Source organism: Ipomoea nil, unplaced genomic scaffold (genome assembly GCF_001879475.1).
Source record: "Ipomoea nil cultivar Tokyo-kokei standard unplaced genomic scaffold, Asagao_1.1 scaffold1652, whole genome shotgun sequence".
In the NCBI taxonomy this organism is placed as follows: domain Eukaryota; kingdom Viridiplantae; phylum Streptophyta; class Magnoliopsida; order Solanales; family Convolvulaceae; genus Ipomoea; species Ipomoea nil.
The window spans coordinates 307,769-335,768 of record NW_017618080.1 but is presented as its reverse complement, the minus strand read 5'-3'; the positions used below and the strand labels follow the sequence as shown (position 1 = coordinate 335,768).

The 28,000-nt window shown below is 35.6% G+C and overlaps 3 protein-coding genes and 1 long non-coding RNA gene across 4 annotated transcripts; 3 read left to right on the top strand and 1 right to left on the bottom strand.

Moving 5' to 3' along the window:
- The first annotated feature begins 1,899 nt into the window (after positions 1–1,899).
- Positions 1,900–6,714, top strand: LOC109191497 (endonuclease V). Its single transcript, XM_019342155.1, has 9 exons — positions 1,900–2,017; positions 2,093–2,363; positions 2,521–2,583; positions 3,408–3,447; positions 4,100–4,164; positions 4,257–4,373; positions 5,057–5,185; positions 5,692–5,752; positions 6,603–6,714. Exons 1-9 carry the CDS (start codon positions 1,905–1,907, stop codon positions 6,623–6,625), a joined length of 882 nt encoding a protein of 293 aa, XP_019197700.1. The 5' UTR covers positions 1,900–1,904; the 3' UTR covers positions 6,626–6,714.
- On the bottom strand, positions 6,373–8,472 carry LOC109191496 (glucan endo-1,3-beta-glucosidase 5). Its single transcript, XM_019342154.1, has 2 exons — positions 8,060–8,472; positions 6,373–7,557 (listed from the first exon to the last, which is right to left on the bottom strand). Exons 1-2 carry the CDS (start codon positions 8,386–8,388, stop codon positions 6,441–6,443), a joined length of 1,446 nt encoding a protein of 481 aa, XP_019197699.1. The 5' UTR covers positions 8,389–8,472; the 3' UTR covers positions 6,373–6,440.
- LOC109191499 lies at positions 7,512–8,957 on the top strand. The gene is made up of 2 exons (XR_002055929.1): positions 7,512–7,599; positions 8,419–8,957. It is a non-coding gene; the product is annotated as an uncharacterized LOC109191499 (long non-coding RNA).
- A 7,475-nt stretch (positions 8,958–16,432) lies between these two features.
- Positions 16,433–27,831, top strand: LOC109191495 (protein arginine N-methyltransferase 1.5). The gene is made up of 23 exons (XM_019342153.1): positions 16,433–16,744; positions 18,517–18,634; positions 20,067–20,176; positions 20,751–20,840; positions 20,938–21,003; positions 21,462–21,553; positions 21,799–21,874; positions 22,155–22,241; positions 22,502–22,571; positions 22,764–22,855; positions 22,993–23,028; positions 23,220–23,288; positions 24,394–24,462; positions 24,550–24,603; positions 24,705–24,779; positions 24,912–25,004; positions 25,178–25,281; positions 25,444–25,492; positions 25,579–25,665; positions 25,889–25,994; positions 26,543–26,630; positions 27,157–27,250; positions 27,531–27,831. Exons 1-23 carry the CDS (start codon positions 16,607–16,609, stop codon positions 27,612–27,614), a joined length of 1,947 nt encoding a protein of 648 aa, XP_019197698.1. The 5' UTR covers positions 16,433–16,606; the 3' UTR covers positions 27,615–27,831.
- Positions 27,832–28,000: the final 169 nt, after the last annotated feature.

Here is a 28,000-nt window from a genome sequence, read left to right as displayed (position 1 = left end):
AAAAATTCGGTTCGGTCAATTCGATAGAGTAAATTTCGGTTCGGTTAATGGTTAAAGCAAAAAAAATTCGGTTAATTCGGTTCGGTTAAAACGGTTCGGTTAACCGAACGGTTAACCGAATGAACACCCCTACTTCTAACACTTTAATTGTTACAAACCCAAAAATATTGTTAACAACAAATAATTACAATTAAAACTAACACATAACCACAATTAAAATTCTGCAAATAAGACTCCAATTTAGCATTAATACCAATAAAATTCCGCAGAACCAGCCAGAAATTGGTTTCCGGCTGCGGAAACCAGAGGCACTGGTTTCCAACTGTATAAACTAGTGAGGAGCCTTCCTCCAGTTATGGGTTTTTCACCCCACAGCCAAAAAACAGTTGGTAGAGATTTGTTGGTGAAGCTTTCTGGTTGTGTGATTGTTTGAGGAGTTTTATCCTTTTCTGTTGGATGTTGATGTGGAGGCAAAGCTCCAAAAGATAGAAGTAAAGAATGGAAAATGACTTCCCAATAATAATAATAATAATAATAATAAGGGTCAAATATGCCACTGAACTGCACACCAAGTTGCAATTAGGCCATCAAACTCAAAAAAGTACAATTGGGTCCCTGAACTACACAAATTAATGCAATTAGGTCTAAAATGACCTGTTTACCTAATACTTTGATGACGTGGAGGTTTTGAATTTTAAAAATAATTTTAAACAAAAAATAATTAAAAATTTAAAATTTAAAAAAAAAAAACCAGAACGGCCGGAGACGAAATCATCTCCGGCCGTCCTTCGTCTCCCTGGCCGGAGAGACGATGAGACCTTCGTCTCTCCGGCCAGGGAGACGAAGAGACCTTTGTCTCCTGGCCATGGAGACGAAGGACGGCTGGAGACGATTTCGTCTCCGACCGTTCTTTTTTTTTTTTAATTATTTTAAAAATTATTTTTAAAATCCGCAACCTACCTGGCAGGTAAACAGGTTATTTTAGACCTAATCGTATAAATTTGTGTAGTTCAGGGACCTAATTGCATCTTTTTTGAGTTTGATGGCCTAATTGTAGTTTGGTGTGCAGTTCAGTGGCCTATTTGACCCTTATTCCAACAAAAAAAAAAAAAAAAAAAAAGGAAGTCATTTTCCGAAAGAATGGAGTTATTTTCCATTGACCACAAGTGATTTTCCTTTGATTTCTAATTTTCTTGCCTAGCTAAACACCATAAATCATTTTTCAAATTTTCAAATACATCTTTAGAAGAAAATAATGTGTTATTTTAAAGCGAAAATAATGTGTTTTTAATATTCAAATTTTCGAATAATATATTTTCAAATAATGTATTAGGAATAATATATATATTTTTATTATGAATAAGGGTCAAATAGGCCATCGAACTGCACCCAATAATGCAATTAGGCAACAGAACTTTAAAAAGCTACAATTAGGTCCCTGAATTAACAAATTCTATTCAATTAGTCCAATTTATAAGTTTTTCAAATCGTTAGCAGGTCACCCCTTTTTAATTTTTTAAATTATTATTTAAAATAATTATTTAATATTAATAATTAAAAATAAAAAATAAAAAACAGATCGACTCCGCCGGTCTGGCTGGAGACGAAGAAAAGTTATCTTCGTCTCCAGCCAGGGAGACGAAGATAACTTCTTCGTCTCTGGTCGGAGACGAAGGAACCTCGCGGAGACGATATCTTTTATTTACTTATTTATTATTATTATTATTTTAAATAATAATTTTTTAAAAATATTTTAAATTAGGGGTGACCTGCTAACCACCTGAAAAATATTTTAAATTAGCTTTTTAAAGTTGGGTGATCTAATTGCATTATTGGTACAATTTGATGGCCTATTTGACCCTTATTCTTTTTTATTATATTAAAAAAAATGTACTGATATTGTCATGTGCAGTTGGCAAGCAGGAAGCTTAGATATGGACGTGGAAGCCACAAGGGGTACATCTTCCGGACCGATCAGCAGTGATTCGTCTCCTGAACATCGCTCGAAATGGATCCAGTACGTTCGCATCAGATTCTCAAGCAGTTCTTAAATATACGTTTCTTAATTTGTGAAACTGTTATCTATTTTAAGGATTCAAGATTCTCTAAAGGGAAATCTCATTACAAAGGATGACTTCAAATGGAGATTACCCACAAAGGATGACGGAGAAGAAGCAGTGAAAAGTGGGGAAGTTCTCAAATTCGTCGGCGGGGTTGACTTGAGCTTCTCAAGGGCTGATCCCTCCGTCGCCTGTGGCAGTCTTGTGGTGCTGGACTTGCAGACACTCCGAGTTGTGTACGAGGATTACTCTGTTGTTAGGCTCCATATCCCTTACATTCCGGGTTTCCTTGCCTTCAGAGAGGTTTTTACGAGGACCCATTTCTGTTTTTTTTTTTTTGGTTTGTTTTTAAATTAATTTATTAAGTTAATAATAATGGGAAACACAAGTGTTCTTGGTTGAATATAATTTTTTCCTCTGATGGTACTGATTATGATGATTAATGCAATTGACTTTCTAGGCTCCTGTGCTGCTTGGTCTTTTGCAGAAAATGAAGGCAAACTCTCATCCATTTTACCCTGAGGTGACTATAAACTTATAAAGGCTACTTCGTGTATATAATCTGCTTTTGTTTTAAGTATAATAAAAGCTAAAAAGCAGGGTCAATGCTAGTATTTCGTTTGTTTCCCTTTTCTGATCTTCATATTGTCTTTGTTTTTCCCTGGTGATGAAGGAGTTTATGATTAAGTTGAACATTTTTTTGTGAAGAGTTCCTGTTCACAAGTTATACACTTATTACAGATTATAGATTATGAAGGTGGTTATTATGTTTTGTCCTGTATCTCGTGCTTAGTAAAGTCACAGAGTGTAAACATTAATATGAATACATACAAAAAAAAAAAAAAAGAGTATTTATAGGGGACTTTCCTTGCATCAAAACAAATTTTTTACTTCCATTGGTGTAAATTAGCAAGGCTTATTATGGATTAGAAAAGTTCCTTGCTATGTTTTGTACTACATATCTACATTGGCTTGTTTTAAAAGTCATTTTAACATAATCATACTATGGGTATGTCTCATGCTTGTCAAATGGCCAGAGGAGTCCTTATGTACTCTGTATTTCCCTCCCTCCATCTCTCTAATTCCCATCTCTTGAATATGAATGTTTTAAGATTCTGAGAATTCATCCAACCCATGAATTTTAGTTGCATGTATGTATTTTTTAGCTTTTGCACTAAACCAAATTTCTACCAACAAATGTTGACATTGCAGTATGACAATAAATTTACTCACAATTAAATTACACAGTAAATGAATTGAAAATTGCTGAATCATTTTGAAGAATAACAATCCATGTCCCCACTTCAATTGATTCATTTTAAAACATAGCTTCATTTATATTTACAGGTATTGATGGTTGATGGCAATGGGTTGCTCCATCCTCAAGGTAAGTTTGTATTCCTTTGAAGTGGAAAATATATTGACTACAAGTCTGGCATGTTTGGATTGGGTCATCATAACTACAGAGGGTGTGTTCGTGGTTATATAGGTCTATAGTTATAAAAGACATGAATTCTACCAGGCAATCTGTTCGTTGGTGATATAGTTATAGATCTTAAGCACTAGAGTGGTAGATTAATCAGAATTGCTTAAACAATAATTAAGAATTTCCTTTCTCATATTCCCATAATCCATATATGTGGGGAAGGGGGTAGTTTCCTTATATATGGAGTACGCAACTACGTGCAAACCTGTTATACTGTTTATTACAGAGAAGACAGAGAACCATAAATTAGCTGACCTCTCACCACACGTCAATCAGATAAAGTGTCATTTGGGAAAAAAAATTGTGAAAAAGATTTTGGGAATGTAGTATTACTCCTAGCTTTCCAATTTCGTTTTGTTTCCTTTTCTAGTTTTTTTGTGCTTCTGTAAAGATCACCTCTGTATATTTATTTGATTAAGAACATGCATGAATCTGTATGACTGTATTATAAGTCAAGCAATATAGGGGGGTTGCAGTCTGGCTTTTCTCTGCCCCACTTGTTCTTGATATTCTACGTCCCTAAAATCATCTAAAGTAATAAATGCCTGTGCAGGCTTTGGATTGGCCTGTCATCTTGGGGTTTTAGCTGACCTTCCTACTTTAGGAGTAGGAAAGAATGTAAGTTCCAACACCTTATTTGTGCGTGCACGCATGCATGTGTTTTCAAGATTTTTTGTAATCATTCAAATTCTTATGTCAATTTATTTCAGTTGCACCATGTTGATGGTCTAACCAAATCAAGGGTTACACAACTTCTAGAAGCCACAGAAAACTCCACAATTGATAGTTTGAGTTTAACAGGGGACTCTGGATGTACTTGGGGAGCGGTGAGTGAGCTACTTAAGTTCTGGTATCCTCTAAATGATGAATTTAGTGTCGAACAGCTTTGATTAGGTTCATTATTTTAGCATCCCATGGAATCCAGTAAGAAAAGATTTCATTTTCCTTGCCCTTGTACATTCTTATTATTCTTCCTTTATTCGGTGAGTAGGATGATATATCAACTAGATGATCTGACTGATTCCATTTAATAGATGGAGGGGAGGGGGGATAACAAATATTCTGTTTTCCTTGTCATTTGTCTACAGTCTCTTATACATTTATACTCTAAGATCATGACTATTCTCATATGTATGCTGCCTGAAACTGGAACTCTATATTTTCTCTCTATTACATAGGAGCTTAGTTAGCCAATAGCCCAAGATAGTAGTATTAGTATGATATCTCTGGTCTGTAAAGGTATAAGACACTGGAGGCCTTCATTTTAAATTTTTGCATGGAAAACCAGATAGAGTATGACTCCAGCATTCATTTCCATGTTGGCAACTTTTTAACCTCTTTGAGTCTTTGTTTGGCCTTGAAATTTCTTGGACCACCAATATAAGATCCATTTCATCTCAGCAATATACTTATTAATGCCATTGTGAGGTGGTTCGTACTTGCATTATTATGTGGTTTCTTTAAAAAAAAAAAATTAAAAAGACCAAATATAGATATAATTGATATGCAGGCAATGCGATCAACTCGATGCTCCTTGAAGCCCATATTCATTTCAGTTGGTCACCGTATTTCTCTTGACACTGCCATTAAAATTGTGAGGATGACTTGCAAATTCCGCATTCCAGAGCCCATCCGGCAGGTAAAATTACATATATATTAAGATGCATATATGTATATTTGTGTTACATATTTATGGTGCTTCAAATTCTATTTTTCACAACCTAATACTCAAGAAGTACATGTAATGCTCATAGTGTAACCCTATGTCCCTACACAATGATATCATGATGATGCCCCAGTTACATTACCGACGTCCTGGGTGGTTACTCCCACACTTGAGCCTGCTGTAATTGCTATCTAGGAGCATCTAGTATCGTTGTCTCAAAATTCTGCAGTTGCAGACCACTTTATGCCTTAAATAGATTTGCTTTGAGGATCATAAAGGACCCATTGTGTTATCATCTAGTTTGTAGGACTTCTCGACTGAACATGTTAATTAAATTTGACCATGTTAAAAAGACATGCATGTTAATTAATCACTATTTGCTTAGAAGAATCCAGTTTAAGTGGGTATTGTATTGTGTCTATGATATGAAAAATCAGATAGCCAATAACTTGGGTTCTTTACATTTGTCTGACCAATAGGCAGATATAAAATCACGGAGTTACCTCCATGATCATCCAGAGATGCACCAGCATTTATGTGGTAGGTCAAACTCTTTATTTATTTATTTATTTATTTTGGACTCATGTTGCAATAGAATATTTTTAAATATAGAGGTTATAATTTCATGATCCAAATTTAGGGTTGTTGAAATAAGATGTTTTTTCTCCAAATTGTTGCTCTTCTTACATTTCTCACCTAACATGAGGTATCGAGATAGTGCTTTTCAAATAGGTGCGAACTACTTAAATTTGTTCTTGAAAAATGTATCATAACTCCTAAGTTTATTCCTTGGAAAATGTACCACCAGAAAAGTTAAAGACCACATCTCAATTTAAATAGGTATATTAGATATAACTTTCTTGATACTTGTGCAACTGGGAGTCCTTAAAAAATGGCACTTCCACTGGAAAAATGTAGCCATGTAGCGCATCTTCAAACTACAACTTGTAAGGGATGTCTTGACTCTTAAAAGGTTTTATTATTAAATACCACATGGTCCATCATCCAATTTTTGGACTCTTGTTTGATGTGTTCCACATCAACTAAGTTCAGCCTTATGCTCTACTGTTTATACAACGGCAGAATGATTTGCCACATAAATCATGATTTTCAGCTTTTGCATGGTCATACAATTGTTTTAAGAAGATTGACAAATGTAATGCTAGAACAAATTGAGCAGCCATGTACAAAATATGAAGTAATTCTTATCAAAAAGTGAAACAATAATTCAAAGCATGCATGCAAAACTGAAAAAAGAAATAATCACAAGAACCATATTTTGGAGGGTTGTTATAGCACTATTTCTATCACTAGCTGGACGACTAGTCTGAATCATGACTTTAAACTTGCAAGTTGGGGTTGATGGATCCTTGTTTGTGATAACTGACAGGCCAGGAAACTTGCAAGCACTAGGAAGCTGGTTGTTCTCCTGATAGTAACTGTTAAATGCATAAGAAATGTTGCCACGAGAGTCTAGATCTCCGCATGATGTCCCGTACCCAAGGGTTGTGCAATCAGCATGTGAGCACGCATACCCAACACTGTCACCTATCTGAGGGTTGTCAAGACTTGCTGTGGGAGCTATGACGCACCACTGTTGAGTAAGGTAATGAACACCACTCGCTGGTACCAGACGTCCAGAATTGGCACCCAGGTTGAGATTGTACTTTGGCGTGCCATCAAAATTAAATATCCCCCAGTGGCGCTCAAAGTTACCTGGCTGGATGCTTTTGGCATCCTCGTCAATTAGGCTGAACAGGTACGCATCTATAGGCCCAGGTCTCAAAGGTGTTCCCTTTCCTCCTGAAATACGAGTCATGAATCCTTGATTGAATCTCTGTGCATACTTCACATTTGCATGTATATCCCCATCTGTTGGCCATCCAATTTCTCCAATGATGATGGACATGTTTGGAAACCCATTTTTCTGTAATGCCCAGACTAGGGTATCATGGTTTGCATCAAACACATTGCTGTAGACTTTTCCATCGTCATCGATGGAGTTGGTATAACCATCAAAGAAGGCATAGTCGGCTGGGAAGTTGGGGTCATTGTAGAGGCTTATGAAGGGGTATATGTTGACAGTAAAGGGTGCCCCATTGTCACTTAAGAACTTGACAATGCTCACCATGAGGTCACGGATGTCCTGCCTAAAGTCACCGGTTGAAGGTTTTTCCGATGAGCTCTGGTACACATCAGCATTAAGAGGGATAGTGACCTTTACCTTATTGCCCAGGCCTGCTTTTATGAGTGCTGCTTGCACATTTTGGAGGGCGGGGAATGTTGTTGCCAGGAAGGTCCCATTAAATGTTGATAAGAATGGTTCATTTCCTACTGCAACATACCTTCAAGGGGGGGAAACAATTATTCAGCAAAGTAAAAGACAGGTTAATCGAGCTCTTTCTATTTTCTACCTTATTGGATAATAATGACATTGCTATGCAATTATTTATAGTGAAATCTTTATTTTTTGCTTCCATCTTAAACTCTGCCCATAAAAATCTCTACATTTTCTTTTTTTTAGCTTAATCATATTCCTAGTCCTAGCTCTATAAAAGGTTAGTATACACTATACAGCCATACAACACCCACTCTGCTTTTGCCCCATTAATGTTTCCATTTTTTGGGGTGAAGTTTCAAAGATTCTCGATCAGGCACTGTATCATTTGAAGTTAGGGAATGAACATACACTTCCTATCATTAATATTGTGAATCCTATGTAAATATACAGGAAGCAAAGATTATTATTCCTATCCACGTATGAGTACTATAGGTGAAATTTGTTCAAGTACAAGTGAGTGTGTTAGAGGCAGGGTTGTGAGAAGCAGAAGTTATGAGGAGAAATACCTGATATTTACACTGTTAGATGAGACATGTGAGGAGACATTCTTCTCCACCCATTTCTCAGCAACCGCCACACTGTTAGCTAGAGCATATAACATATCATTTGGGATACCCACCATGACCTCCAAATCTGACCCTCTCAGAGCCCTGAGAATATCAGCATCTGCATCAAACAGCTTCACCTTCTGTATCCCATTGTCTTTCAGCAGCTTCACTACTGTATCAGGTGGCAGCGGATGAGTTGCCTGTGTTCCCCAATTTGCCCCTATACCCTCCACTCCCCCCACCACCATCAACCCCCACAACACCAACACTAAACCCCAATTTCCCATTTGACTGATGTTTGTTTGCTGTGAGTGCAGGGCAGTTCTTGAAATGAAGCCTGCAGAGTGTATTGCTTGCAAGAAGAGCAAGGTACATATAAAGTACAGGAGGAGAGGTGGTTTGCTCTTGAAGAAAACAGATTTGCAGCTTTTAAAAGATAGATAGATGGTCAGTCTTGGAAACTGGACAATAATATCATCTGTGACTGTGGGTGAAAGAAGATACCAACACAGAAGAGGCAAGAAAGCTATACTGTTATTGTTTCTAAAAACAAGAAAAAGAATTAAGCACTTGGGAACTTTACACCTCAGAAAGCTAAGAGCACAATGTTTTGTTGAGAAAACCAATCTTGCTAAGGAATACAAAAGAAAAAGAAGTAAAGCTAACTAAAGGGTCATTTCTAGAGGATCTCAGCATTAGCCTCATATCATATAAATATAATTGACAGGGCAAAGTGGAGCACCAAACGTATGCTGAAGGTGACAAACAATTTCTTCTTCACTTCACAAGCTAAGTGGACACGTAATACAGTTTATACTTCGAACAAGCATTAAATAATGCAGACACATTATTTGAACATTCTGGTAAGATAAGTTTGAATAATGATAGTGTCTAAGGATATTTGTCTGAGCAGTTTCTTACTTTTAATGTTTCTCACATTATTCTTAATCCGTAACTAATTACCAAACATGAATACAAAATACATTTTTAATATACTAAAAATATATTATTTGTTTTATAATATATATATATATATATATATATATATATATATATATATATATATATATATATTATTTGTATACTAAAGTACATTATTTGATAGTATATAACATAATGTACTTTCAATACTCAAATAATGCATTTTATGTATACAAATAATGTACTTTTTAGTTTTTATTTTTATTTTTTTTTTAAATGTACTTTTATTTTGTAATCGGCAGACCATTGTCCATAGAATCATGATTGCATGTTAGTTATATAGGTTGATTTATCCCTATTTGCTCCTTTGTTGGTTATGGTTACAAGGTAAATTTTATCCATAATACACCTTCAAATAACGGCCTCGTAAATCAAATACGGTTGATAATCCGTAACTAATAATAATTAAATAAATAAAGTAAATGTGTTGTTGACATTTCATATTAAGGGTGCGTTTGGAAACTCGGAAAATGACTTTCGGAAAATGTTTTCCGAATTTTTAGTGTTTGGCAAGATGGGGGAAAATGAGGTCATTGGAAAATGATGCATTAGTCAAAGGAAAATGGGTATGTTTTGGGGGAAAATGACTTCCCATCTTTTTTTTTTTTTGGGAAGTCATTTTCTAAGGGATACACATGTAAATTTTTCGGACCTAATTTTTTGCGAGTCGGCCAACCAAACCCGCATGCTAAGGTTGGTTCATCCTACCAAAACTCACCTCATGCGGGTTGGCGGGCCCCGCGGGCCGGTCCGCAATTTTTTTTTTTTAATTCAAAATTTAAAAAAATAAGTAAAGTCTACAAATAATATTAATGTTTTTATATTTAAAAATTTTTTTAAAAAATTACATATTTTAAAATGTGTATATATATATATATATATATATATATATATATATATATATTACTGCATGTATAGTAATATATATATACTACATGCACATAGACTATATATATATATTAATGACTGTAGTATTTATATATATATTACTCTGTAGAAACAATAGATCATACATACATACATACATCAAAAAAGTGCTATTCACAAAAGAATTTTATCAAAAGTATCAAATAATAAAATTTTGAAGTATTCAACTATTTTCATTTTTTGGAAAATGAACCAAACACACAAAGACAATTTTCCATTGTGTAACCAAATACCGAAAAGGAAAATGTTTTCTGAAAAATGACTCATTTTTCAGAAGCCATTTTCCGGAAGCCATTTTCCGGATTTCCAAACGCACCCTAAAAAATGCTTGAAACATGTATCAAAACTCAACTATTTATTCTAGTAACAGATGAAGTATTTCTTTCAAGCCAAAATCGACGACCTATTTACTATTTTATGTATACCAGTTGGTATGCCTTCTTCTTCATTAGAGAAGGCGATCAAGCCATACATCGACAGTTTTGCCGGTGTTTTTGGTCGAAATATGGTCGGAGGTTCGTCGGAACCCTACTAATCTGTAATTATATGTCACCAACTAATTTTTAGGCCTTAATGCTCTAAATTAACATGTTTAAAGGCTTAATTGATACCTTTGAAAGTTTAAAAGCCTAATTGACTTGTTGAGTAAAGTTCAATGACATATTTAACCATTTTTCCTAATTATTATTACTAAACCAACCAATTCAAACAGAGAAAATGTTATTTCTTGAATTTCAACCAAACAGAGAAAGATAGTTTTCGGACATTTTTTTTTTTTTTTTGGAGAATAAGGGGAGGGGGTAACCCTAGGAATCAGTTGCCTTTCGCAACAAACCTCACACACTCATCTCTCAGTAAGCTGGTCACTTCCTCTGGGGGAGTATGAATCTCAATCCAGCCACAATGTTTTCTCAGGGCAATCTTAGCTACCCAGTCCGCAACTTGGTTGAACTCGCAAGGGGTGTGGTCTAGCCGCAGATCCCAATCCTTCGACATCCAGTATGGACATTTAGCCAAACACTAGAAAATTAAAATATTTTTTAGAAAATGAGTCATTTTATGAAAATCATTTTCCGAAAAATGTTTTCCAAGTTTCCAAGCGGACCCTAAGATTAGAGTAGTAAAGTTGAAAGGACAAATGATTTGCAATCACTCACCAAAAAGTAGCAACTTTTTTTAATGGATACGAGGAAAATCCACAACTATTCGATGGTGTGTATTGTGTCAACTCATTTATTGTGTAAAAGTATGCAAACCACGCCCGACATATAAATTGTACTAGGAAGATCCTGTGTGGCAAAGTCTACCAATAAGGTGTGTACTTGATGGAGATATGGGTTATGGGCTAAGGTTTATTGGACTTGTGTTTGCTGGGCTAATTTGATGGTACATGCCAAGAGGGGTAGGAGTTCAAGAGGCAAGATGTGGACCAGCCTGGAGGGATATTGCCGCCGCCGGCCTATGCTGGTCGGTCGAGGCGGGTCGCCGTCTAGGGCTTGCACCGGTCAGCCGAGGCGGGTTGTCGGTTGGAGCGTTAGCCCCCGTTAGCGAAGGCACGACCTACGCCCCCGTGCGATGTCTTGGCGCCCCGTTCTGGGGCAGGGCATTGTGATGGGGCTATTGGTTAGGGTCGTAGGCCCAGGGCAGGCCGCTGGCCGTGGCACCGCCAGCGCGTTTGTAACACCCCACTTTTCTAAAACCTTATTAACAAATACTTAACTTAGAAATGAAATACTAACAAGCATAATAATAAATCTACTAATCATCATAAAGAGGTGTCACCGCCACAATCACTGTACACGATGATTGCACAGGCAAAGAAAGGTTCTAAACATCCACAAACTTACTACTTAAAAAAAAAAAAAAACAACTTGGGGATTGAACCCCGATGTCCAGCACCATCAGAACAACTAAATAAGTCTACAACCAAAGTCTCAAAATAACATAACTGAGGTAAGAGTTTAGAGTACAACTAGCACACTAAGCTACTCTAGTCTAACTCGAACGCTCTCATGAACTGGGCTCACCTGAAAGGGGTTAACAAACAAACAAGTAGAAAGCAACTCGTTAGCACAAAGCTAAGTATAACGCCACTCAACCCTGTAAAATATTATAGTATATACTTTTGGAAAACATTTGTTTCACACATTTAGATCAAGCATTCTCAATCACTTAAGCTACATTCAAACATGCTCAACAGGATTTCTATATGCTTGCAACCTAATTATCAAATATGCATACTTTCTCAATTATTTAGATTATCAATAAGCTCATGTTTTCACATACATATCTTATCATGCTCAAGCTTATGGTTAATAATATACTTAAACTTTAACAAACAATCTCATGCTAACATATATCTCAACAACAATCATATATCTCAATAAGCAATCTCATGCTATCATATACCTCAATAAGAAATCTCATGCTATCATATACTCAATAAGCAATCTCATGCTATCACATAACTCAATAGATCAATTACTTCACATTTTCATTCTCTACAAATGCTCCCAGACAACTTCTATAGCATGAAACATCACAAATTCTATTGCAAATTACTCATTTCTACTCCAAATTCGATGAAATCAAATTCTACTTGTGCGTCGTGACGATCCCGAGTGTTCGAGCCTCAAGGGCCCACGAGTCTCGGTCCGAACGACACGTAGATGAGCTACAAGGGCCCGACCACTACACAGATATAGCCTCGCGGGACTTGCGGTGTGGCTGGAGAAACCCCGCTACTTGGCCTCCGCCAAAATTCTCGATTTAAATCTTGGTACGCGAAGTACCCGAAAACTTAGGGATTTTCGAATGGAATACATTTCTTCGGTGTTGAATTAATTTAAAAAAAAAACGACAAAATTATTTTATTCAAACACCAATTGATCGCAAAATATTTTAATGGAGTGAAAAAGCTACTTTGGGATTTCTTAATACTGGATTTATAAAATGAAATTTTGGGTTGTTACAGTCCTTGCCTAGGACCGTTGGGTAGCTCTGTGACTTCAACTGGTGCACACTGTCTGTGCACCAGTGAGATCCTTCTTTACCTGTTAAGCAATTTCAAGCAATCCAACACTCCCAAATCCTCAACAACACATCATAGATCAACAATAGATCACTTAATAGCTCAAACACATCAATAATCTAGCATTTCTACTCATTTCAATATCTATTTTGACTTTACATAGTCTATCAAAAGAAGTGGGAGTCCATGGGTTATACCTTGTGCTTCTTCCTTTTCTTGTGTGGATCCCTTCTCTTTTCTTCCTCAGATGATACCACCTTCACCACCTATTTCCTCAACAAACATAGATACATACTAAGCTTAAGACAACCTCAGATATTGGAGGCAAGGAAATGATACCCTTAAGGAAGAAGATGAATGGATGAGATGAGAGCTTAGAAAAATGCTTACTGTGATGTTGTTCTTTGTTTGCAGAGAGCTCAATAAGAGGAGAGGCAATGAAAGAGACCAGGAAATGACAATAGAATAGTGATGTTTATATTGGATCCAAAACCCTAGGAGAAATCCAATGATTGGTGGAGGGCAAAAGAGTAACTTTAACTTGGTTTCTAAAAGATCAGACAAGGCTTTGTGGTTCACCTTGTATCATGGACCAAGGTCTAAAAGATGATTTTAAATAGTTTGGGGTCAAAAATAGATTTTTTTTTCCAAAAATACTTTCTAGACAACCACTTAGTTTATGCTTCTCAGATTTCTCCCGGTTTCACTCAGATTGACTTTTGGATCAAAAACTTGGTACGCAATGTACCCGAAAATTTAGGATTTTAGAATTAAAATAAGTTCCGGTGTTGAATTCATTTAAAATGTAACTCAAAATAATTTATTCAAACACCAATTTTATCTCAAAAATTTTATAGAGTGAAAAATGACTATTTTGGATTTTCTTAAAATCGAATTTATAAAATTAAATTTTAGATTGTCACAACGCTGCCCTGTGCCCCCCTTTTCCGAGGGTGGTGCGACGCGTGGGTGTGAGGTGGTGTTGGTGTTGTAGTATGATCTGGAGGAATCTGAGACGTGGGACACTTGGAAGCCGGAAGAGGAGTGGATCAATGGATGTACATGTGGGTGGTTTTACTATAAATAAGGTGTCTGGCTTCCTATTAGGATTGTGTCTAAACACTACAAACACCATGGTTTAATGGTCCTTGATCTATACCTTCAACCCACTAGGTTCGATTCCTATTGATAGCTTAGTTATCTATAGCCCGTCCTTTACGCTATAATCTGTATGTTTTAGCCCCCTTTGTTGGGCTTGTGCATAGGTCTTTGTACGTACTATTTTGGACCTAACGGCCTAGTTAATAAAAATATTATTTTTCTACCCGCGTTCTATATTCCTATGTACCTGGTTTATGGTAGTACCGATTCCAACAAAACTATAAGTAATTAAGTACTATTGGAGAAATAAGGCATGTTGATTTTATAACCACCGGAGTAGTCAATCAGCATGCTAACACTACCGGAAAACAAGAAAATGGTCTTATTGCTCTTGTGTGTGTGAAATGCTCAACCCTTCTTCAAGGTTTATTTTCCCTATTTATACATGAGGGTCCGGCCCCCAAAGGCAAGGAGTCAGCCTAAATTAGGTATGTAAATCACATATAAATGCATACAAATCATTTCTTAATTGCTATTACATTCTCCTTGATTTTCAACGGGGTCTACTCCATATCACCTTCCCTACTTGGTAGTCTTTCTTCTATGATGGAAGAGGAACCAACACTTTATGACTAGCAATTCCTTCATCGTGCCGACCCGGCTCTTGGTTAGTCCACTTGTCCGACTTCATCGATTCTTCGTCTGACCTTGCTTGAGTGTGTTTCCGCACATGCCTCTGACTACCCATCTCCCTTCATTTTGTATGACTTTTTCATTAGCTCGTTTGTCTGTTTAATTCCCCATTCGTATTGCCATTTGCATGGTTCCTTGCCATCTACATGGTTCTTCCACTCATTCATCTAGCCATCTGTTTCCCTCACTCGTCCACCTGATTGCACAACTCCTCCACCTACTTGCCTAGCTGCCTAACCCTTCCACTCGTCCGCCTAATTGCCCGACTCCTTCGCCCACTCGCCCAACCACCTAACTCCACCACTCATCAGCCTAATTGCCCCCGCTCCCCCATCCATTCGCCTATTCGTCTACTCCTCCACTAATTCCCCTAACTGCCCGACTCTTCCACCCGCTCGCTTATCCGTCTACTCCTCCACTCTTCCACTCATCCGTCCGTTTACTCGTCCCCTGTTCACCCTCCGAACTGCATGACTCCTCCACCCAACCCCTTATTTTTCCTATTCGTCCACCCGACTCCACACCCTTCATCTCCATCTCCATCTCCCTTCGGTTGCTCTAACTATTTGACTACCTCTATATAGCCTTACCCATCAAGACCAATAATGTGAAAATAAATGAATGCTATGTCGTGGAATAATCACTTCCATAGAAGTGAATTAATCACTACTAGTGTAGGTTCACAACAATGTCCCTCCCCCTACCAAGGTTAATACAATAATTGTGTGTACCCGAATATTGAATTAAAACTTACACGACATTCTTAGAGTGGAAAGAGGACACAAAAGACTAGACAAATTTAGTCTCAAGAGTTACAACCTTTAAATACTAGAAACGAAACAAATATGACCACATGTTATTTAAATGGATACTCGTAAATTTAGTGGTGAAAATAAACCCAACAACAATCATTTAGGGATAATTGTGACCATCAAATTCTCATACAATCATTATGCCATGGAACCTGGATGGTGAACACGGTCCCAACGGTGTTAGTGCACCATTATCTTTTTTTTTTTTTTTTTTTTTTTTTTTTAAAAAAAAAAAAAAAAAATTAATCGCGTGACTTTTCTTTTTCATTTTCACATTTCGCGGTTTCACTTTAATTTGAGGTGAGCAATGATTTCGGACATTCATAAATTATGAATCCATGCCTGCACATTCACTTTGGAACCATGCCTACACATTCCCGTCCGAAACCATGGCTGCTCTTCTGTAGCGCAAGCTTCTTCAACATTCATAAATTATGAATTTTCTGTTATGAGATTATGAATTTACAATACATTCATAATCTCATAACAAAAAATTCATAATCTGACCAAACGCGCGCCGTTAACATCACATAAGCGAATTTTTTTTTTTTTAACGTAAAAACGACGCCGTTTGACTTTGGACCCGTGTTCACCATATTTGCCATTCTCATAACACCACAGCTAATAAAGAATAAAAGGAGATAAATAAACTTATGTTATATGTAATTAGCTGCTTCAACCAAAAAGATCAAATTATTATGAATGAGACTTAAATTTGTAACGTTGTATTTTTTTTTTTTTTTTTAAGTCTTAACCAAAGTAACTTTTTTAGTGAATCAATGCAAGGTCCTCACCCGATGCATCGCCATCGTGTTCCGTCTGTCGGACAAAAATTACTCCGTAAAACCCTAGCCGCCTTCATTTCATAAATACCTCTAAAACCCTACCTCAATATTCAACTCTCTTCTCAAGTTCTCGGCTTTCTCTGAATTACACTTCTTTTTCAGCTGAAAAGTAAAAATGCCTCTGGGAGAGAGGAAAGGGGACGAGAAGAATGATTCCAAGTACTGCGGAGTCGAGACTGAGTTTGACGATAACATGCCTCAGCTTCTCGGCCGCAATATCCATGGTGGGTTCGACTTCGTCGTCGCGCCATTGGTTAGTCTGTCACACTAAAATCGTACACTTAGAGATATATGTTTCGTGGAAATGCTTCATATTTGTGTTTTCTGGTATTAGCCTGCCAATAAATGTATGTTTTGTGTGCCGCTAGACTGTTTATATCTACTTGTTAAGTTAATTATTAATATAATTTTATGTTTGTGGATTTCGGTTCATCTCTTGAATTTTTGTTACAACGGTGATCAATTAGCCAATCACATATTGGCCAAAATGGCTGTATGTCCCACGTGTGAATGGTCAGTAATTCACCTACAGTAAGTTTTATGGTGTTCTTGGCCTTTAGGTGGACTATGCTATTTCTGTTATCACTCATAGTAGTCAAAGGCTGGCAACACTATATTCTTCTTGCGGGAATTTGAAATATTTTCTTGAACTCTAAGTGAAGGATGTTGGTTATGGATTTTGCTATATTTTGGACTTGGGGTTGTCTTTTCGTATTAAATGGCTATTTTGCCAATTACAGATTTGCCATAATAATTTGCTACTGTTCTTAGCTTTTATGTGAGCTATGTTATTTTCTGGTTTCATTCATAGCCTCATAGGTGGGCAGCACTATGCTTGATTCATAGGAACATTATGTGTCCAAGGATCAATAAATGTAGGATGCCAATATTTGTTATGGTTTTTGCTATGTTTGGAGATTTGGTTTTTCATGTCACATGTGTGATGTAAAGGTGACCAATTAGCCAATCGCATATTGGCCAAATGGCTAATGTACTATGTGGACTGGTCAGTAGGTCACCAATAGTAATTATGGTAGTGTGCTTGGCCTCTATGTGAAATATGCTGTTTCCCAGTTTCACTCTTGGGCTGGCAACACTATATTCTTTTTAGCTGGAATTTTAATTGTGTTCACAGATCTACAAGTGAAAGATATCAGTATTTGTGATGGTTATTGCCATGTTTGAGATTTGGGTTTGTATCATCATCACATCATGTAATAGTGATCCATTAGGCAATAACATATTTAGCCAAAATAACTGAACTATTCTGTTCTCCTATTCTTCTTGCTGAAATTTTAGTTGTGTTCAAATAACTATAAGGGATGGATGTTAGTAGTTGTGTTTTGTTGCTATGTTTGGGATTCAAAATTGTCTCATCATGTAATGGTCCAATTACATATTGGCCAAAATGGTTGTGTTAGCTATGTCAGTAACTCAGTAAGCCACTGATACAGTAGAAGTCGTCATCAGTCATCACTATCACTATATGTGTATAATGAAATGGTGGCTTACTAGCCAATCACATGCATCCATGACTGGTGCAATGTGTGGTTGGTAGTAGGTGCACTTGTAATAATGTGGTATATGTCAGTATTGTGTTTGTTTTGTTTTGGTTTTTTTTTTTTTTTTTTTTCTTTTTCAATGACATATATCCATATCCTCTGGAACAACTAATATACTAAACGTATCGCCAATCCTACCCCGCTGGACAAAACATTTAACACAGTATGCTATCAGCTATTCACTAATTGCCCAACACCCCCAAAATATAATTTAATATATGATGCATATCTATGAAGTTTAGTATATTTACTATATTACCTCTTTTTATAATATATTTATATATGTATATAATAAAACAAGGATACAAATTGATTGTCTAGTTATTCTTCATGCTATTCCAGCATGCTGTCCATTTTGCCTTAGTATATGCTTTGAAAATCTCATCTGTAAGAAGGAAGCGGTGCTCTGTCGTTTTAATTTCAAGCTATCTTTCAGTGATTAGTTCCTAATTTTACAATGCAGATGGATCCTAATTATAGACCCAGCTTAATGGAAAATCGTGATGGTGGATCTTGTGTGCTGCCTTTTGCTGGGTCAGACTTAGAGTTGAGCCCTTCCCAGTGGAGTAGTCATGTAGTTGGTATTGATCTGCTTTCAGCATAAGTATTTTATTTTATTTTTTTCAATTTAATTTGTGTTTTCACCTAGGTGTCTGAAAATATTTTTGTTCTCTCTGAACTTTGCACTCTAGTATGGGTGCGCTTGTTGGGTTTTGGGGGGGGGGGGGGATCATTTTGTTTTTCTTTATGAAGGCAGTATGAAGCTACAATCTAATAGTTGGAGTTGCATGTATTTATGGAATTGTTCCACTTTTTGATTTTTTTTTTTTTTTTTTTTTTAAATTATGGATAAGCAATCAGCTTTATAATATTCTGAGAAATACCGATTGAAGCATTTCAGAATATATGTGCACAAGTGCAGAAGATGGTAGAAATGGCTCAACAGTCTATTTAGTTTCAGTGTTAGAACTTAGAAGAAATTTTGTGACTATTTTTGTTCTTTGCATTGTACTATGTTTCATTAGTCCTCTTAAATTGGCTAGATATTCTTTATATAGTAGTGTATATGTATACTGTACATTCACCATACTTGGGATTGTAAAGTCAATGTTTTATTCTTTCCAATATTACTATGATGTTAGAAAGACCATTTAAAAGTTTGTAATCTGCATGAAGAACAATGATCAAATTTGATATGTACAGTGTGAAGCTCTCAGCTCCCAGGTCATTTAATTAATATCAGGATCTGTTATTTTATCGTATACAAGTAGATGGCCTGTATGGAGTAGATCTTGTATTTACTCTTGTCACAGTCGTAAAAGATGAAAAGGTTTTAAATTTTCAAATTTGTTCCTGATGTAAACTTGCATATTTTGTTATATTTTTGTTGATGGTGATGTATGTCCTGTACTTCTCACTGGCTTCAAAAGGTTTTCTAAGGTGTTTGAACTGAATTCCAAATGTTGGTTTTCCACAATGTGAAATATAATAGTTGCTTAAATATTTTGAGCTGCATATCTGCTATAGCGCATGGAAATATACTTGTATCTGATAAATTGCTTAGTGCAGTTGACCGATCCATTTTTGCTGCTAATGTTTAAAACCATTATCACGTAATTGTACCAGTCCAAGGTTTTTTATTTTATTTTATTGAATTCTGTAAATATGGCTTGTTGCATTAGTTGGTAATAGTAACTAATATTTTGGAGAATCTGATGTTCGAAAACCCTTGTCATTTGTGACAACTTGACTTGGAGGTGCCTTAGTGCCTATAGCCTATAAGTTACCTTGTGGTTGCACAAGCTGTCATCTAAATTTTAGCAATATGTTTATGACTTTAGCACTCCTTCAGTTCTTCTATTGCAATCTTAAGATCATTTGCATGGCTGTTGTCTATTAGTGTATGCTTGGTCCATAAATATGTTGTCTACACATCAAAAGTCATGCAACATATCATTTTTTGCCTTCTAACATTTCAATTCACACTAATCTTTTGGTTTTACTTGTATGTAGGCAAGATTAGCTCTTGGATTGACTTGGATTCTGAAGATGAGATACTTCGTAGGGATTCTGAGATTTCTTTAAGGCAAGAAATAGCTTGGGCTTCTCATCTATCCTTGCAGGTGTGTACAAAAGCTGCATTGACAAGGTTCAGTGTAGATGCACTCGAGTTGGACACATAACATCTCATTAATTACTTAGGACTTACGCTAATTTATATTCCACACAGTAAAAGGCAAGAATTTCATAGTTAATTGCTTGTATTTATTTTTTATGATAAGAAAATAGTAGTTGTGAGTTTCCTAGACTAATGATACTTCCACTTCTACAGTTCTACATTTCCATTGTTCCTTGCTCTTAAAATTATTCTTTCATTCTCTTCCTCCTTCACCCAACTGCTTAAGGCCTCTATCACTACATATCCAATTATTAAGTCTGTTCCATGAAATTATTGGGGTTGTTTTTGAAATAGATGTTGTTAATGGGAAAAGTTGTCTAAATAAGAAGTCCCTCAGTATCTTCAAATTGTAACTAGTAGGATGTCGTGGAAAGAACACTACTTTCTGGTTGGCCCCTTTTGTGTGACCTGTATGTGTCTATGTCACTATGATGCATCTTGTTTGATGTTGTTCCATATATTACCAAATACTTCTGTTTGTTACATGGGAAGTCACTTTTTTTTGGGTTTTCTTATAGGCATGCCTCCTTCCTGCTCCTAAAGGAGTTCCGTGTGCTAATTATGCCAGATGTGTGAATCAAATTTTGCAGAATCTAAACAACATGCAGGTTTCAACCTAGTCCATAATTTCTATTCATCCTACTGCATTTAGTCCACTTGTCATTGACTTCAGTTTATTAATTATTAATTTCATCTGTTCTAAAGTTGTGGCTTCGGATTCCGTTGAAGAAGTCTGATGATGATATTGTGAATGGAAATCCTGGTACAATGGTAAGTTATCCTTGTGTAGTTGGAGGTACAAATGCAAACAGATATTTTATTTTAGATTCTTGTTTAGCTGAAATATAAATATATTTACATGTGTATGAAGATCCTTGGAGTACTAAACATTTTTATGTTTTATTTTTATTTTGGGGTAACCTCCAAGCTTAAGTTGTTAGATATTACCTTTTCTGCTTTCAAATGCTTTCATTGATGAAATATGTATCTATTCTTGTTCAATTTTCTATTTAGCCAGTAGTAAACTTTTTTCTGTCAGCATGAATGGAACAAGTTTAGCTGAAGTTTTTTTTACAACCAGCCTTACATAGACACTCTGGACTCTGTGAGAAAGTTCATTACTTCCTTTGGTTCATTTTCTCGGGTTGTGGGAATTCTGTATACTTAACCTTTGCACATAGGAAACTTGAATTTTTGAAGTATGATAGGCAATGTTTTTTGCAAACCAGGATGAAGGACATGTTGATTCATGGGAGTTATGGAATGCGTTCCGGGTTCTTTGTGAACTCCATACCCAGTTGTCAGTTGCACTTGATGTTTTGTAAGTGAATGCAACCTCTGTTTTTTATCTGTTTATTCTGCAGCTTGAGACTATTAATCCTAGGTAATTTTTTCTGGAAAAAAACACAGTGATGTGGTGGCTTTACATTCTTCTATATTCAATGGCCACTCATGAATTGGTTGACCCCCATGAATTAATTGAATGAAGCCACATAAGTGTGTGCATCTAGCATTATGCTTTTATTCCTAAGCTATAACTTTAGTTCTATGTTACTTGTTGATCAGGCCTTCATTACCATCTGTGAATTCACTTCTGCGTTGGTTTGGTGAGCCTGTTAGAGCAGCCATAGTTAACACTAATGTACGTAATACTCCCTATGCCCCAATTTTCCATTCATGTTTCACTTCTCTAGAATTGGACAAGATCAGTTGAGTATTTTCCTAAGAAAATTGTTACTTTCAAAATGAGACTAATACTGCATGTATTTATTGTTTCTTAAATATGTGCATTTATTTTCCTAGTAATATACTTCAATGTTAGAAGTGCAGATGATCAATTTTGTCACTTGGTGGATTTCCTATTTCCTATAACTCATATTTTATTATTATATCTTGTACATTTATTGTCGTCTTTTTGCCAGTCTTTTCTAACCAATGCACGAGGCTACCCTTGTCTGTCAAAACGGCACCAAAAACTATTAACAGGATTTTTCAACCATTCAATTCAGGTAGTGTACCTTCATGTGGCTTTCTAATAATTACAATTGCATAATGTGTATCATTCCTTGGTTTCAGAGATTTGCTAATTCACATCTATAACCATCTCCATAGTTTAACTTAATGCAAAATGTTGTTTTTGTAAAATTTACATATGCTCTTCATACCTCTGAACCATATTATTTTATTAGCAGGTTCTACACCTTTTTTATATTCCCCTCTTTTTCTTTCTGCTTAGGGTGAAACTTTTTCCTTTCATATAAATTTGCAGATAGTGGTTTCTGGACAACCAGTTCACAATCTTCCCATTGGAAGTTCAGTGTCAGGAGAAAGTAACACTGGTAATATATTAATCTAGGATTCTTTGGAATGTCAAATAGACCAAGGAGTTGCCTTCTTGCTTATCCACCTTTACAATATTTTATGCTGTTGCATGCTCCAACATTTCTTTTGTTTGTTTGTTTGTTTTTTTTTTTTTTTGCTCTTTCACTTTGAAGCTAATTATGTTTTATTATATCAATCTTGATGATCAGGTACCCAGCGGCATCCTCTTAGGGCGTACTTGGACTATGTTGGTTATCTATATCAAAATATGGATGCCCTTCCTGAACAAGAACGTTTTGAGGTAGTGGCAAAACTCAGACCCTCTCTTTTACCATAGTTACCAAGTTTCTGTTTGCTTCTGTTCTTTCCATTCTCCTAGGCTTCCTGCTTTCCTCCCTTATATGCTGATATTTGTTTGATTTGTTTCCTAAATTTCAGCTTGGTTATAGAGATTACTTGCAGTCTCCTTTGCAGGTGAACTCTCCCTCCATTCAGTAAATGTATCATGCTGTCATTGTGTCAGTTCAAATATTTCCTTCACTGGCAGGTTTATTGCTTCAACAAACATTTTCTGCTCTAATTCTACAAAATAAATTTCAATTACTGCAATTTCTTATCTAAAAGGGTTTTTGCTGATGCTTATTGGATTTGAATTATGTCTGCAGCCTCTTATGGATAACTTGGAGGCTCAAACATACGAGACATTTGAGAGAGACACTGTTAAGTATATTCAGGTATTTTTCAAATAAAATTTTATATTGAACTCCAAAATTATTAGTAATGTTAGTTGGGAACTTAAGAGCTTGATGTTGTTTAGAAACGTTGCCAGAGTACCACCACAGTGGAAATTTTCTATATGAAATTGAGTATCCGTTAAGCACAAAGGCTTATTAGCAAACAGCTGAAAAGGATCTTTATGCTACTTTATTTTAATTTTAAATGACTTGAAGTATTAAATTTCTATGCCATAATTATACTGTTTGGTGATTCTTTTAATAACGATTGTTTATTTAGTTTGTCCATATTGATATATATAATTATATGAATTTGTATAAAATAATTCATTGGCATAATATTTTTTATTCTATTTTTTGAGGGTGTGAGGAAGCTGCCTGTGAAATTATTTTTGTAGTACTTGCCTCTAACTGTAAAGGGTTTAGTGAAAATTTACTGCAAACAATTTCTTTTATCAATTTTTATTTTTGTATTTTTATAAGCCAGGGCCACTAGTGGCAACCTCCTCAAGCCTTTTGCAGTAGTCAGAATTGATATAGACCCACTTCTAAATATAGTCATCCATCAGATTTTTGTCATAGCAACATGACTCCTTTTTAATTGCTGTAATGCTCTGCTGTTTAACTGTGATATATCTTGTTTTATTTTATAGATACATTTTAACAATTTAAAATATTGCAGAAATCAACCTTATATTTGCAAGCAATTTTCTAAATTAGTACATTTTGAGTGGGTGATGTTATCTTTTCTGGTCCTTATGATGTTATCAACTAAAAATATATGGTAAATCAACATTAAGTGAATCAAAACTTTTGTTTTTTTACACTTCAGATGTCCTTTTCTGTATCTAATTTCCCTAGTCCATTTGCCACTGCTTCACTTCAGTAAACTTTTCTCTCTTTTTCTGTTCACCTTTTCCCCCATTTGGCCTGTTGACCCACTGAAGCTACTTCTACCTGAGTTTTTAACTGAATAAAATTAGAGAGGGTAGAGATAATGGACTTGAACTGGTCTCATTTTATGGATGGTTAGTGATTTTGCACTCTGCTCAGTGCTCACTTACTAATAGCTCCGACAAATGCTGATTTTCTCTTATTTATACAGTACCAAAGAGCAGTTGCCTATGCTTTGATGGATAGGGTTCCAGATGAAAAGGCATCCACAGTCACAACAGTAAGTATTTGGTGTGAAATATTAATATGGAAACTTAGATTTAGCTACCCAATTTCTCAAATAATGCCCTGCTTGCACTTGGAGCAGGTATTGATGGTTGTAGGTGCTGGACGTGGACCTCTTGTCAGGGCTTCATTGCAGGTTCACTAATCTTCTTGCTTGGGGAGGGTGGGGGATAAGCAGTGCCAATTCATTTACACTAGCTAATTCATATTACTTCCTTGTTTTGCAATTGTAAATAGGCTGCTGAAGAAACTGGACGCAAGTTGAAAGTTTATGCTGTAGAGAAAAATCCAAATGCAATTGTTACACTTCATGTAAGTTTCTAAATGGAAATGGAAATGAAGAAATTCTGGCATTTTAAGTTATTAATTCATAGTATTAATAATATAGTTGAATATTTTGATACCTCTTATACCTACTTACTCAACATTACTTGGGTGTCCCAGAGTTTAGTAAGGCTGGAAGGATGGGAACAAATTGTAACCATTGTTTCAAGTGATATGCGTTGCTGGGATGCTCCGGAGAAAGCTGATATTTTGGTATGTAATTAATGTTTTGGCTTCAACAAACTTATCTATATAGACATTTTGGGTTCAGTAAAGTGAAACTTTTTGTGCATTTTCTATTTCATTATTTTCCAAGAGATGCTCTCTATTCTTTTAATCAACATTTGGTTATTATTGTTCCTTTCCTTTCTTCTTAATCTATATAGGTCAGTGAATTGCTTGGGTCTTTTGGTGACAATGAGCTGTCACCTGAATGTCTTGATGGGGCAGAGAGATTCCTTAAGCAAGATGGAGTTTCCATTCCAACATCGTATGTTCTATATTCTGATTGCAATATATTGCTTATCTCTGTTTATAGTCCTATGAATTTATCTATCAATTTATTTTCTTCATAGCATCCATACAAATGGTATCTTCAATTATGCAAATAAATGACCTTTAATCTGACTTTTTGTAATTGTTCTTATTACAGGTATACAAGTTTTATACAACCAGTTACAGCATCTAAATTGTACAATGATGTAAAATCTTGTCCTATGCTTGTTACTCTGATTGAGTTTCCGTGACAAATTTTGTTAATATTAGTCTCATGCTCCTAATTTTACAGATTAAATCGCATAAAGATATAGTGCACTTTGAAACTGCATATGTCGTCAAACTACACCGTGTAGCTAGGCTTGCTGCTACTCAGCCTGTAAGTTTATTTCTTGTGAAACTCTTTGATGTATTCTATATACATACATACATTTATATACGTAAGTGTATATGTGTATGTACGCACATACATACATCTTGAATAGAAAAGTTTGTTTAAAGGAAATTTATTAGAAAAACAAAAGCAGATTCTCAATTTATATTTATTTTATTTTATGAAGTTGACTTCAACAGCTTACATTTGTCTTTACTGTACTTGTTAGGTCTTTACATTTACTCATCCAGAACATTCAACCAATAAAAACAATAATAGGTATAAGAAGCTTCGGTTCGAGATACCTGTTGATACTGGATCAGCCATGGTGCATGGTATGTAAACAACTTGTGTTTGAATCACCTCTCTAGCAAAATTTCCAATGGTTCCCTAATGGCAATAGTAGTTGCTAATCATGCAAATCATCCTTAAGAAAAGGTAGCCTGTAGCCCTATATACTTCTTAAAACAGGCAAGTTTTGCTTTTGGGTTGCTAGATCAAATTGATGCGTATTGGACAAATATTAAGACTTTCTCTCAGCAAGGTTCTGGTAAAATGTGAATCGATGAAGTCAATGATGGCCAACTATATTCTCTTAAAATTATACTCCGTAACACTAAAGGCAGATGGCCACAACCAAAATGTGTAGTAGTGGGCAATGTAGTATTTTTGTCCTTCCATTTCTTCACCATTATCTTTATGCCCGTCCCTCTGCATGTTTTCTCCTTTACTGTATGTTTATGTCTCCAAGCCAATTGCATTGAAATTTACTCTTTAATAGTTCACTGGTAAGTCTTTGTGCATAAGACTATTTATATTGATTAATCACTGATGAGGTCTTATAGTTCTTGCTGCTTTCCAGTATTAACTTTATTCTTAATAGGTTTTGCGGGTTACTTTGATGCTGTACTTTATAAGGATGTTCATCTTGGTATTGAACCTTCAACAGCAACACCAAACATGTTTAGCTGGTACGATAATTCTTTTTGTGCGTGTGATACATTTATACTTGTGAAGCTATTGTAAAAACCATTTTAATCTGTCAACTTGGTTGGTAGGGTTACGAGTTTCATATAACTAATATTTTCATTCATTTCTTCTCTATATTGTTGTTTATTTTGTTGGTGAGGGGCTTGAATGAAAAGTTATGGATGTGAAATGAGGAACAATTGAAGTTTCTTTTCCTTAAAGTTGGATACTATTTATTTTGTTTATTTTGTTAGTTTTTAGAAATTCTCTTGAAATTGCACAAAGTTCAAAGGAACTGAAGAACTGCATCAAATGCTCTTCTATTTCTGAAAGTAAACTTATGGTTCAGAAATAAGGGAAATAGTAGTGCATGGTTACTCTCTTTTTTTTTTTTTTTCCAATGGTACCTAAAAAAATGTTACGTTTAGCTGCAGCCTGCAGGCCACTGGGTGTGTTGATTGTTTTCTTCTGTTAACATTTCCATAACTCCTGAAGAATAATAATCTGAAAATGGAGTCTTTTCTACAGGTTCTCAATATTCTTTCCATTGAGGACACCAGTATGCGTGCCACCTGGTATCCCTCTAGATGTTCATATGTGGCGATGCTGTGGTTCTACTAAGGTACTACTTTTCTGCAGGATTACTATCTGTACAATGAACATATTATGTTAAAAAAAAATAAATCTATATTGCATTTTGATTTGAGACACTTAAAACTAGTCAGGATTGTCATGGTTTAAGAAAGGAGGTCATTCTCTTTCACACCTTAAATGCATAGTCCACAACTGGTTAGAGTCTTGGTATCTTATGGCGAGGATTAAAAGATTGTAACATGATTTTATGGGAAAAATTGCATCATATTAAACTTAAAATTCCAAATTTTGATTCGAATCATAAATAGGTTTGGTATGAATGGTCTGTTACTTCTCCAAGTGCATCTCCAATTCACAACAGCAATGGGCGGTCATACTGGGTTGGCTTGTAAGCCTATTCACACCATGATTTTGCAGAGCAGAGAAGTGGACATGGTTTGGTACTTTTGATACTAACGAGGTGAGGTGGAGTTTAAAATGTAACCTAGATTATTGGCATGTTGCTTCATATGAGGCTTCAACTTTCTTTGGTAGGGTTTGTACACATTCGGTTACACCTAGAAATGATGTATCAATAGTAATTTTGAGTTCATTTTTTTTTTTTTTTTTGTTTTTTAACATTACTATTACTATTACTAGTTAAGTCAGTTGTTACTTTAAAAAAAAATTAAGATCGTATATTGGCTTTATACCGTGTTTAGTGTAACATATCGTATTGTGAAATATTGACGTTCAACATATTTGCAAAAGGAAAATGGTTTTTACACCTCCTAAGTTT

What these genes read in the sequence shown, in the direction of transcription:
- LOC109191497 (XM_019342155.1), top strand. Translation starts at nt 1,905, where the DNA reads ATGTGCAGTTGGCAAGCAGGAAGCTTAGATATGGACGTGGAAGCCACA. An exon ending in CTCATCCATTTTACCCTGAG is followed by an intron (nt 2,584 to 3,407) that starts GTGACTATAAAC and finishes TTATATTTACAG; the next exon opens with GTATTGATGGTTGATGGCAA. An exon ending in TTCCAGAGCCCATCCGGCAG is followed by an intron (nt 5,186 to 5,691) that starts GTAAAATTACAT and finishes TCTGACCAATAG; the next exon opens with GCAGATATAAAATCACGGAG.
- LOC109191496 (XM_019342154.1), bottom strand. Translation starts at nt 8,388, where the DNA reads ATGGGAAATTGGGGTTTAGTGTTGGTGTTGTGGGGGTTGATGGTGGTG. An exon ending in TCTAACAGTGTAAATATCAG is followed by an intron (nt 7,558 to 8,059) that starts GTATTTCTCCTC and finishes CCCCCCTTGAAG; the next exon opens with GTATGTTGCAGTAGGAAATG.
- LOC109191495 (XM_019342153.1), top strand. Translation starts at nt 16,607, where the DNA reads ATGCCTCTGGGAGAGAGGAAAGGGGACGAGAAGAATGATTCCAAGTAC. An exon ending in TCAGTTGCACTTGATGTTTT is followed by an intron (nt 21,554 to 21,798) that starts GTAAGTGAATGC and finishes CTTGTTGATCAG; the next exon opens with GCCTTCATTACCATCTGTGA. An exon ending in TTTTCAACCATTCAATTCAG is followed by an intron (nt 22,242 to 22,501) that starts GTAGTGTACCTT and finishes ATAAATTTGCAG; the next exon opens with ATAGTGGTTTCTGGACAACC.